General features: G+C 43.2%; 1 protein-coding gene across 5 annotated transcripts in view; it reads right to left on the reverse strand.

The window, feature by feature from the left end:
- Positions 1-461: 461 nt before the first annotated feature.
- Positions 462-12,989, reverse strand: part of CDAN1 (codanin 1) — a 33,824-nt gene continuing 21,296 nt past the window's right edge. For 2 of the 5 annotated variants that reach the window (XM_074824218.1, XM_074824216.1), the window contains 12 exons: positions 12,057-12,190; positions 11,267-11,370; positions 9,626-9,775; positions 9,106-9,169; positions 8,540-8,618; positions 8,311-8,373; positions 7,375-7,532; positions 5,662-5,769; positions 5,220-5,283; positions 3,854-4,056; positions 3,006-3,113; positions 462-2,262 (listed from right to left, as the gene is read on the reverse strand). In XM_074824218.1, the coding sequence (XP_074680319.1) occupies positions 2,137-2,262; positions 3,006-3,113; positions 3,854-4,056; positions 5,220-5,283; positions 5,662-5,769; positions 7,375-7,532; positions 8,311-8,373; positions 8,540-8,618; positions 9,106-9,169; positions 9,626-9,775; positions 11,267-11,370; positions 12,057-12,190 (1,361 nt within the window). In that variant the 3' untranslated portion in view covers positions 462-2,136. The other 3 variants (XR_012623255.1, XM_074824217.1, XM_074824219.1) reach the window with 3 other exon arrangements.

Below are 12,989 nucleotides of genomic sequence, written 5' to 3' on the forward strand. Positions count from 1 at the left end.
TGTGTGTTTCTTATCCGCTGGTTCACCTGAAGAGCTGCCTGCCTTCTGCCCAGCAGGGCACAACGGTGTTCTCTGGAAGTAGTAAACTGCTCCTGGGGCTTGGTCACCTTTTAAATAAAAATTTTCCAGGCATATTGTATTAGAGGAGGGTATGAGGTATGTTGGTTTCATGACAACAGCACCAGTGGCCAGGGTATCTATGCAAACAGTTTTAGAAAACACAAATGTCAGTTCCAGAGCTGAGAGCACCCTTTGAACCATTGTGGATTCAAGCTGCTTCCCTCTTCCACCACCCCCCTTATATAACAAAATAAAGTTATATTTCATTATAAGCAAAGCAGCAGCAGGCTGGACAGGAGAGGTGACTATACTTTCTCTGCCCATGCTTTGTGGCAAGGCACCTTTTTGTACTTAGCCCCAGCACAAAGAGGTTACATAGCAACAGCTGGAACACAAACCAGGACATTTAATCAATGTTTATTGTAACAAACAACAACTTCAACTGAGATCTGCAGCAAAATGTCACATAATGCTCAGCCTCAGGGAGCAGGGAGGGTAAGACACGGTGTACTCGCAGTGCAACTCACATTACCCCATCCTTGCCGCACACACAGCGTGTCTGCTTCTGGGGAGCCTCTGCCTCAAGCACATCCGAGAAGCCCTCCACTAAGGCATGCGGAGGGAACACACCAAATCTTTCAATGCAGTGCTTAGCAACCAAGGCAAGAAAAATCTCAGTACAGTTCAGACACTGATGCTCCTCTAGGGTTTCTCTCTCCGTACAGCAGATATATTTGAATGGAAGCCAAAGTTCTATCTAATTAGGTCTGTTTGTGGTTTTTCTTAAATCACTGACTCCACGATGTTACCTTTTCTTGCCTTCTACAAGGAAGAGGTAAGTTAATTAGCAAGCTAAAGAGCCCCGGGCTTCACTTTGTCCAGATGTTGTTATTCTTACATAACTCAGTATTTGCTTTCTGAAAAAAACAACCAAAAAAGCCCTGCACTAATAGGACACTCCTAGACAAAAGGAAATAATACCCTCACAGCTACATGGGGAGAAAAAAAAAATTAATCCCATGAGATAACTAATGAGCCCCTAATCATATTGTGCTATAGCCACCAGCAGTCCCTACCGCAAACCCCAGTTTAAGGAAACACTGGGGGGGTGAACAGGAGATCACACCCTCGGGGAGGGCAGAAAACACCCACTGACCTCCACAACAAGGTTTCCTTTCCAAAGCAGCTCTCCGGGGGATGGCACAGTGCTTCCTTCACTACTTTTCTGTCTGCTCTTCCAGGCTGTAGTTTTCTTGCTGCAGCACCTCCTGTCTGATAAAATCCAAACTCAAGGCAAGAAGGATTATAAAAAACAGTGAATAGCAGCCAGATGCCCTTTCATGTTTACATACTATAAAAGTGTCTTAAAAATACTGTCTTCAGTAAAAAATATAAACAGATATTTTCTCCCTCATTTCTATTAAAAACCCTGGGAAATTACAAGTTCAGTTTCCAACAAGAGATGGAAAAATGCTTAAGCATCTACATCCTTTAAGAATAATGCCATCAATGTTCTGGTGTATGTATTTAATATGGTTTAGCTTTTAAAGTGAGTCTTTAAAAAAATTAAAATCAAACCTTCAAAATTGAGCTTACAATGAAAAATAAATATAGGCTCATCTCTGTATGGTACAGGTTGACCTTTTCCCTCCCCTGACAGTACAGTCTCCGATAAAAGCCAGCATGAGGAATCACATTAATTTAAGAGAAGAGACAGCCACCAAGAAACCATCTCTGATCACAACATATCTTGTCCATGTGAATTGATTCCTCGGCTTGGTCACAGCCTGGTGCTGCGCGAATACAAAGTGTGTCTGAGTCTAAACCGCGGCTGCTCTGAGCCACAATCAAGGTGCTTAAAGGACTTTTGTCTTGGGGATCCATTTGCTGATGTAAATCCTTCAGCATAGTCACCACAGCAAAATGTCCATCAACAGAAAGACCAGTGCAGGCTTTGCACCGTGACCTCTTATCTGCAGTACGCTCCCAGCAAGGAGCTCACCAGGGATTCAGAAACACTGCAAATGCCATTTGCGTCTTCATTAGTAATTTCTGTCCCCAGAGAGGCCACCTCCACTAACTCTGGGCTGTCACGGTACCTAGAGATTGTCTGCTCAGCTCACAAGGGTTAGTCCTGCGCTCCTCTGTACGAGGTTCTGATACAAATACTCTGGACAGCATTTCCAGTTCTTTTATGAAATCCTGTAACAGATAGAAACCAGAGAACCCTTATTAACAAACGTCAACAAAAAGGCTTACTTAATTTGTCTTGTAAAGAACTTTACAAAGTTAAACCATGCTGTTGATGGTTTTGCAGTGCAGAAACCCAGACAAGCTACAAAATTGATTACAAAGGTGAATGCCTGTAGGTCTACACGTTCTGTCTCCCCTCTGATCCCCAAGCCCTTCTCAGCCAAGCTCACTGCCCCGGTTTAAATGGTTAAACACCTCCAATATGCAAGCGCTCACCCGCCTTGAAACACTGTCCCTTTTTAGCAAGGGACTTGGGCGGTTTCCTACATTTTGACTCTGGTTAGAACAGTCTGAGTCCTCCTGCATTCTGGTGGTCAGAGACAAAGAGGTTTACAAGCAAGTCTGGTCAGTCAAGACCCTTCCCAACACATTATTCTTGGCTGGAGCACGGCATGTGCAGGCTAGAACAGAGCTGGCACCTGAGCCAGCTGCTCTCCAAACCAGTTTACAATTTTCTTGGAAATGTCTCCACTGCGTGGGCAATGCTGGGATTCACACAAGTACAGATTTCAGCCCAACAGCTCTAACAGTACCAAGCTCACTGGAAGCCAGTCCTGCTGCTGCGTTAAGCAGGGACTACAGACAGGGAAGGTTATGGGCTTCATCTACGTGAAACAGAACCACAAGGACTGACTCTTTATGTAGCTTTACTTTTTATTTCATGTATTGTTCATACACATCTAATTACTTACTGAGGGCCAAGGGAGCTCTTTGAGGCTACGCAAGCAACTCTCCACTTCACCAGTTCTCATCAGTTCATGTTCTACAAGACCGTTAAGCATGAAAAGGAACAAATCCCACTGCAGAAGAGAAAAGAGTATCAACAACTCAAAACCAGATGGATTTTGTGTTCATTCCTTTATCCCTATACAATTCATGTTTTTTCTTCTTGGATTAGAATGTGGAAAAAAGGAGCAGGAGATGAAAGCATGTTATTTATCTGGGTGTGGCAATGAAGGACACCAAAGAGCAACATTCAAAATGAGTGAACAAAATTCCTCTAGTTCATACACTCTATCCTACCATAAAGTCTCAAAATTTCTAATTCTCAGTTTCCAAACACACTAAGTATTTAATTTCTCTGTGTTCAAGAACAGCTTGAAAAATTCTTTTCTTACCTTCTAAAATAAGATGGTTTTAGCCTGCAACTAAATAGGCTGATTTTCAGCTTCATAGTTGGAGATCTTACAACACCGATACACAGCAAAACCAAAAGCTGATGAGACAGACACGAATGCAACCAGAGTCACATGTGTTCAGTCCTCATCATCTCCCAGGCCAAATGGGCCATTTTGCCATTTGTTCCTACATCAAACTGTGCCTTCCTGACAGCCCCCCGACAGGTACTGAACACTGACTGGTAGCATGCAGTCCTCTTTCTCTACCCCTGCAGAAACAACACCAGCCAACAGCAGACCAAGCCCTGCTGGCCTCCTTCACCCGAGCAATCAGTTAACACCGCGGGCAGGCAGAACTCTTACACGGATGTGTCAGCCCAGAGCGGGTAACTGGCAGCTCCACAGACTGGAATAAGCTTTACCTCTCGCTGCTGAACTTCTGCAAGATAACCAATGTTCTTCTTGCTGAACATCAGCTGCACAGGAACAGGTGTCCCAAAGTCCTCCTTCCAGACAGAAAGCAGCAGTTTTAGAAGGCCATAGGTGGGATTATTCTTTACACGCAGCCTCTCAGAGCTCTTCTCTGGGGGCTTGATCCCGAGACTCAGAGGGACACGATCTGAAACTGTAAGAAAAGGAAGAACAGTGAACTTCTATGGCTGCATTGTTTTCCTTTTATAGTCACCATCTTGGTCCAACAGCACATTTTGCATAGCTGGTATCTAAACAATCACTGAAGTAAAACCACTCAGTGAGTGTAAACCAGTGAACTTAAGAGGACTGGAGTTTAGAAACATGCAAAACTATGAGCTCTGAAGCTATACAAACATTACATAGGAAGACATTTATACTACTCAGATAAAGAATACTATTTGGGTGGCATATAGCCCCAAGGCTTGAAAGATGACTAAATAAAAGAGCCTAATGTTTAATAAAGGAGGACCCAGGTATTACTCCAAAGGAGAGTAATACAGTAAAACAACATTTAAATCTATAAACAGATTAAATAGTTGTTCACAGTTTTGACTACAGGCAGAGTTGCATAACTTTATACAAGTGAAAGTAAAGCTGAAGTGCTTAACTGCAGCTAAACATACACAGAGGGAAGATACCAGATCCTCCTTGGTACAGTCTAATGGAATGGGGCAGATTTACATTGCTGCCCCCCAGAATGAAATTTCACAGTATTCAGATGTGAACTGCTTTCTGAAAGAATGAACCATGTATAAAACTTCTTAAGAAGGTTCTAAAACCAGGACATTAGAAGGTTGTCCAGGGAGAAAATACCTGCATCCATATCACTAGCTCCTGCTGAGAAAAACATTAGAGCAAGAGGAAAAAAAAAAACCCAACTGAAAATGCTCACCGAAGCCACAATAGACAGAACACAAGTTACTTTCATTCTCTCCAAAAGGAGACATAAAAATCTAATTTAAGGGATCAGGAAAAAGCACCCAACAACTTAGCCACAACTTTTCAAAGGCAGAAATACTGGAAAACATATCACATTTTTAAATGAAGGTATCAATAAATAAAGAACAATAGAAATGTGAATGAGAACACCAGATCTGAAGGATGGTTACAGTCACAGTACAATGCTGCTTTGCAGAAGGTGGAAGCGATTAAAAGCAACCACCCAAACTGACAGAAAAAAAATCTGCAGACTCAATGACACCACAGAGAATCAAACATCCATGAGCTCTAAATACTGAAGCCTCTGACCCCAAGAATTTAAGAGAACTGTAATAACAGATTTCAGTCTTAAATAGCTTATCATGACTGACTTACCCAGCAAAGAAGCCAACTCAACTGTGCACTTTGCCAGCTGCTGTTCTGATGTGGGACACATGAACTGGAAAACACAAAAAAAGTTGTATCGTTGTCCCTATACTGCAGACTGAACAAAACAGGGCTTCACAAGGGATAAAACATCAGAGAAGAGCAGGCAATTTACAACAAGCAGCACAGAGCTGTAATCAGGAGACCACTAAAGACTGAAAGACAAGAAAAGATCATATGAAAAAAAGAGGATCCACAAAGGCTAATTTTAAGTCACAAGCAGATCTACATAGCACAAAACACTGCAGTACAACATTGTCACATTTGAGCTCAGACAAAAATACATTCAGCTGAACTCAACTGCGAGGCAAGGCAAGCTAACAAGTTTACAGGTATGAAGACAGCTCAAAGTGGTCCAAAGGTGTTTTCATTGCTTTTTTACTTCTTCTACCTTTCTGCATCGAAGTGTCTGACTCAATCTTCCTAGCAAGCACTCCAGCCAGACGCAGTCAATCACTTCATCCTCATCCCGTGGGCCCACAGCAACACAGAGCACATCCTTGATGAAAAAGACAGCAGTAATTCACCCATTAGGATCCTGCACTTTCACAAACAGATCTTTGGAGCTGTGACAGAGCAGTTCATAGATAGTCCTCAGGTCCTCAAAAAAAAAAAAAAATTAAGCTAGTATCCTCCTCATTTCATAAACCAGATTAAAGCTGAATATTTCACAACCTTACATAGATCTTATTTTCTTGATAGTTCTCACTAATGAAGTCAAAGTCAATGAAAGCAACCAGTTCATCCTTCTTAAAAGTAACTAGCTCTGAAAGCTCTGGATAAATCTGATAGTGCAGCAACCAAGTTCAGGGTAGAAGCACTACAGAAATCCAGAGTCCTCTTATACTGTCAAGGTAGTTTCAGTGTCAACACAAAGCTGAGTATGAAGAGCACTAATAGGGTTACAGTATGAAAACTGCTTTAGCCAATTTTACACGTGGTAGCACTTTCCATTACCAGCAATTTACCATTTAGTATCAGAAACCCAGGATGGAAATCAAAAATAGAAAATTTTTTTTCTATAGAAAATTTCTATAGAAAAAAAATAATTTAAAAGCTGTATCTCAAGATACCATACAAAAACATCTTCAAAAAGCAACAGTTTACAGAAAAAGCCCCTTGTTTCCTCACACACCTTACCCTCTTCTTTTTATTTTAGCTCAAGAAAGAAAGCATTAAAGGATGTGTACTCCTTCTTACACAATTGCTGGGACTGCAATGACAGTGAGATCCAGTATTACTGCTCAAACAGACAAGCAGCAACAAAAAATAGGCAGAATACATAATGGTAAAAAAGTGAGGTTTTTAGAATTCTTTTGCTCATGGGTTACTCATGCACGTTATATAATTGCACGGTTTTTACAAGAACAGTGACCTTTTAAAGGCCTGGGAGAAAAGACCAAAATGTAATCTAAATCAGCTTAAATAGAAAATTGCATGTATCTAAGGCTGAAATTAAATCCATACCATCCCCTTCTTTTTAAAATATTCTGATTCTCCATAATTACAGCTGAATGAAGGTGCAGATGCAGACTGGCAAAAATCTTCCAACAGATTCGTACGCATTTATCTGGCACATAATTCAGTGTAGAATTCCTGGTGTATAAGATGGGACAGTCTACCAAGTTCTACAGAACTGAAAGGACCAACAGGAAATACTTACTCTAAACAGAGACAGGAGATTCTCTATAAAAAGAGTAGGTCTACAAAAAAGTAGCTATTTCGCTATGCTGACTCTTCAGCATACAGCTGTACACAATGCTCATCACACTACTGTTTATGCTACTCGTATCAAAAAGGCCACTGCCATGATACCAGGAATTCTGTATTTGAGGTAGTACTCCTGACCAGGGAACTCTGATCTACACACAGACAGCAAACAAGGGGATGAAAAAAAACATGAGACCTTTCCCTCATGCTTCCTAAACGCTCCTCACAGCCAGTTCCTTAGAGCTAGAACATCCCTTTTAAAAAAAACCAAACAAACCAACAAATCAGCCACAAAACCTAAAAAACCCCACAAAACCAACCAAACCAAACAAAAAACACCAACATGAAAAATAAAAAGGGAGTTAGGGCAAGCAAGGAAACGAACACTGTGTACCTTAATCTCGTTGATGATTTGGGAGGGAAACGGAGCACAGTGCTGACAGCCTGGAGGGCAGTCCCTTCTTGACTCCAGAGCATCCTCGCCGGGCAAGAGAAGTCCTGGGACTTTCAGCATTCTGCTGAAGGTTGCCTTCACTTCTCTTTTGATGAGCGCTACAAAGGACAGGGAACAAAGCCTGTCTACTTCAGCTTTGCTCTCCAGCAAGGCAGACAACTGTTCTCAAATGCTACCCTTATTAGCCTCTCATTCCGAGGGCCATGGCGAATGAGGAAAGGACAATTTACACTTTCACACCCCTCTCACTCTGAGCTCCCATTATATTTAATGGGCAGAGGCACAGGTGGAGAGAGTCTGTCAACCCACAGCTCTAAAAGGCAGCCACCCATCACCACTGGCAACTCATCGCATTCTCCATCAAAATATTTCAGCAGGTTTAATCAACACAGTAGCTAAGCCAGGAAGCACTGCCAAAGTAGAAAGCTGAATCAGCGTGATCACACCAGTTCAACCACTATGCCCATGAAAGCCGTATGTTTCCTACCAAAATAAGTTTTGACCTGCATCCAAAATGCTAAACTCCTGATGCTGCAAATGGTGCTGGATATTCCTCTCCAGATTCTTGGCACAGCCTCCTGAAACGACGGCTTTTCAGAGATTCTGAAGAGTTGCCAGAGAACTATTACAGAGTGAAAGGACTACAGTTGCCTTCAGCCTGCTGAAAACACACCCAGTCCAAGAGGTGTTTGTTTTACAGAAGATTTCAGAAGCACTCTGTACATGTGGACCATGAGGTGGCTTGAGAGAGCAGCTGTCTGTATCATACTTTTGAAGTGCTAAGACAACTTCAGCCCAGATGACATTTTCAGAAGCAGCTTTCCACAGCATTCATTCTCACCATCCTACGAGCCTCCATAACTAAAAATCACTTACATGGGCCAAGCCTGAAAAATCCCTGAAGAAGGTTCTTGGAGCTAGAAATCATTCCTCTTATTCCTAAACAAGGAAAGACAGAGCAACTGCATGCTTCCCACTAAAAGAAATATGAGTAGGACCAAGTACTTTATAACACTGGAATAAACTCTAGCCCTTGATCTCAGGAAAGAAAGAAAAAATATACAATACACAGATTAGAAGCACCAGTTCAGGGTAAGGGACTCACCTGCAATGTTGGCAGAAAGCCAGCCACAGGCTTTCTCAGTAGCCAGTTCCACTGCAATGTCTTCTGCACTATTTAAAACCTTTACAGGGACAATAACAAGTGATAGGAGATTTACTACCAGCCACAGCACTGTAGTCAGTGAGAAGTCAGAAGGAAGTCTAGAGGGAAAAAGCTTAATTTTGGCATGCAGCATTTAAACAGAGCACCAAGACCTCTGTGGGAACTGCTACTCTGAGCCACAGGACTGACCCATTTTGATTTCCCAAACCTCATCAACCCCATACAAACCCCATCAACTCTCGGGGAGAGCATTATCCCTGCAAGATGAATGCAATTTATATACCACTCTAGTCTCAGCAGTTAGCTAGTGGCTAGAGTCTCACTGGAGCCAGAATATCCAAGGCAGCCTGGCAGAGGGGACTCTCCTTAGCTATTAGTTCTCACATGAGGGCATTAATAGATTCCACTGTCCTGAGCTATCCAGGGATAAGCGAAGCAGCAATGGAAAAATGGTAATGGTCCAGACAAAGTCAAGGCCTTTAGCAAGTTTTAGTGAAAATACATACTGCTGCAGACGTCTCTTCTGGCAGTAACACCCTTACCGCCTCAGGACCCTTCTTTTTGCAAAACCTGCAAGAAAAGAAAGAAGACGTGCCACAGGATTAGTCAAAGTTCTTGGACAACACTCAGAGGTTCATTACCATAGCAACTTTCACACGCTCTCTTACTGTCAAAACCAGTTGGAAGACTGCAGTGAAGTAAGTCAGACCAAAAGAACCAGACAAGGAAAGAACAATTACAAGGCCCCAAGCTGCAATACTCAGTTTTCCAAAGAGGGGAAATACAATACTGCAGTGGATGTCTGCTTGGAGCTGGATGCAGAGGGACACACAGCACCTTTATTCCTTCCTACAAATACGGCATTAACTGGCTGGAGGCACAGCAGACAGTCACCCTAAGAAGAGCAGAGGTCAGGGTTTATAATTACCAGAATCTGAGCATGACAGGCCAAGCCGAATTAGGCTTATAGACTCCACAATAAGAAGAGAAGGGAAGGCACAAGTTTAAATAACTTTTCCTCCTTACTCTCTGCCTTTGATGAGTGCCTGGGCCCCTTCCTCATACAGATGAGTGCACACCTCTTCAAGCAGCTTGTCATGATTAGCATCCTCCTCCTTCACTTTTTCCTGCAACATGACTTCAGCCCTTTGAACCAACTCTGCTACCAGTGTTGCCCTGTAAAAAAACAAGAACAATCAGACAGACTGAAACCAATACAAGAAACAGTGTACACTAACTGTAACCAGCTGTCCTCCCCAATTTAGGAGGATATCTATCTCAAATGCAATAAACCACTCTGCTGAAAAAGAATTAACCACACTGCATTTAGTACTGTACCACCTCCTTGTTCTTTTTGGAAGGAAGCAAGCAGCAATGAAGATATCAAAATAGTACTAAGACTCAAGAGTCAAAAGCTTGTAGGTTTTAATAGAAACATGTATGGTTACAGATACCTTTCCTGGCAGCAATACCCTTATACTCTCAATGGACAGTGGTTAGAAGTTCAAAGATGTCAACAGCAGCCCACTACAACCAGCATTCCTTGTGGGCTGGTATCATCTAATGTCTTCAACAAGTTGGACAATGGGACAGTGCAAACTCTCAGCAAGCTCATGGGTGACATGCTGGAGGGCAGGGCTGCCATCCAGGACTGTGACACGGTGGAGAAACAGGCTGACAATGGGGTGGGGACTGTGCACCTGTACAGGCTGGGGTCTACTAGGGAGCAGCTCTGCAGAAAGGGCTGTGGGGTTCCCAGCAGACAAGCTAAATGAGTCAGCAGCGGCCAAAGGCGGCCAACCTTAGACTGGACTGACATTAGCAACAGTGCAGCCGGCAAGTCAAGGGAAGTCACTGCTTCCCTCACCACTGTGAGGCTGCATCTGGAGTACTGTGTCCAGCTTTGGGATGCCAGTACAAGGCAGGCATTGACAATGTGAGTGACTGCAGGAGAAAAGAAAAAAATCATTAATGTAGCTGGGATGCCGGAGCACACAACCTACAAGGAGACTGGGGGAGCTGGTTTCATTTAGCCTGGAGAAGAAGAGAAGGTGATGGAAGGAGGAGGGGTTATAAAGAAGACAGAACAAGACTCTTCCAGGAAGTGTGCAGCTAAAGGTTGACAGGCCACATGCACAAGCTGGAAGAAGGGAAATTCTGATAGGCTACAAGGAAACATTTTTGACAAAGCCTGGGAAAATTAAGCAGTGGAACATGGTACTAAGAGGCTGCTGAATCCCCATCCTTAGAGACTTTCACAATTCAGCTGGAAAAGGTGCCAAGCAACCTGATCTGACTTGAAAGTTGGCCCTGCTTTGAGTAGGAGTTTGGATCAGACGACCTCCAGAGCCTCCTTCTGACCTGAGATTTTCCCATCATTAGCAAGAACATTCTGAAAGGGAATAAAGTCTCAAAATGCTGCACTATGTAAACATTCCAAGTGTCCCACAGTCATACAACTCTCTTCCCTGCATCCCTTCACAAATTCCCCTCTATGATGGCAATCAGATGTTGCTGGACCCCCTTACATAGCCTTGGTGTTCTGCTATACAGCACGCTCTGAGGGAAGCTTTCTTTCCCCCATACACACAATTTTAAAGGATCAACTCTTTGCCTCATTAGTGTAAAGTTACTTCTTAAGTCACAGAACGGATCACCAGCACTTACTTGATGTGCTTAACACAGTTGGATCCCACCCTCTCTGCCACAAATTCAACTGTTCTCCGTAGGGAGGGAGGCTGGTTGTGGAAGAAGGCCTGTTCCAACTCTACCTGTTTAAGAGAAAAGTGCTACAACTGATTAGAGCACTCCACCCAGAACCTCCTCTCCTCAACACAGGAATGGACAGAACTACCATCTGGAATTGTGCCTACACTAGAACTTTCTGCTACTGTAGCATATTCAGCACCCCTGTAAGACATTTGCTCCCTATTTCCTTCTAACTGTTTAACCCAAAGCTCATTATCAGGGTTTATGAAGCTACAAAAGCAAATGCCCAGTAGAGGGAAGAATGGGAGAGTTCTGACAGCACCTACTAGTAGTGAGTCACCACACAGGGTTTGTTTCTGGAAAGAAAGGATTCTCTCTTTTAATTATGGGCTGGTAATCCTGTAGGCTCCTACTTGGTGGAAAGCCTGGCTACAATCTAACCAAAACAGAGTAGGAGAAACATACCAGCATTTTATGTTAAAGAAGAGGCAGACAGAGAAATAGGCTACTCCTTCCAATTGCAGGAATGTTTACTTAAGTTATCTGGATTTCAACACCCACATAGTATCCCAGTCACATAACTATAACAGAAGAATGAGATGTAAGGATACCCAACTGTTATACACAATGTTCCCTGCTGCCTAGGCCCATTCTTTTCTTTCCCTGACATTAGAATACCACTGTATACCCCTACCCTCACACAACTTCTCCTGCCCTGCTTCCCCTTGTGACTCCCTAATTTCATTACCTGCAGTTTCCGCTGTGTGACAGAAGTCTTGGGTGCCAAGGACTCTGCAGCTGTGGGAGTGATTTTCCTTATAAAGCCACCATTTTTTGCTCCATTACCAGCCACAAAAGAGGCAAGTAGTTTCCGCAGCTCACCTGTACAGAAAAACATGCAAAAAACAGTCAACATCCCCATAAGCAAGGGAACAAATCAAATCTGAAGAGACTTTCACGTTGCCAGTCCTGTTTCCAGAGCAGATTCTACCAGCTTCTGTGAAAGCTGAAGTTTCAGAAAAGCAGAGGGGCATCCCACCCATTTAAATGGCAGAGTAGAGCAAGGCTGACAAGGCTCTGAAGATAAAAGAGGTGGCTTCCAAAAAGCTCCCTGGCACATAAGACTTGTTCAGAAGCATCAGGGAGAAGTCATTTCTATGCATCCCTTTTTAGCATGGCAAGCAGGAACTGTAAAGTCTACCAGGTCAAAAAGGCAAGCAGGCTTACACAAAATTCCAACAAGGTCATGAGAAAATACCAGGGGAAAGCTTGAAGACATGTTTACCCCCTAGAAGCTTTCGTGATACAGGTTTAGCATACAGTTTTCCTAGCAGATAAGTCCCAAGAAGCAGAGCAGCATCCCACTACCTGGGACTCTATTGTCTACAGAGAGAAATTTCACCAATGGCACTCAGATCCCAGGAAAAAAAATATCCCAAACAACAACCTGATAAAGCACAGGGCACAAAAGAATTCCTCCCCTCTGCCTGGCAGCTGAAACATGCTCAAGGATCAAGACATCTCTCACAGTACAAACACCTCTCCCCATACCTAGGATGGAAAAGCTGTACACTTACTCCTTGTAATGCTTCCTTCCACTTTGTGAAGTTTGTTTCCCTGTCCCTCTGTATTCAAGGTCTGCAGACCAACTATCCTGACTGAGCAGCCTCCCTCCCCCAGC

The sequence above is a fragment of the Strix aluco genome, chromosome 4, assembly GCF_031877795.1.
Source record: "Strix aluco isolate bStrAlu1 chromosome 4, bStrAlu1.hap1, whole genome shotgun sequence".
In the NCBI taxonomy this organism is placed as follows: domain Eukaryota; kingdom Metazoa; phylum Chordata; class Aves; order Strigiformes; family Strigidae; genus Strix; species Strix aluco.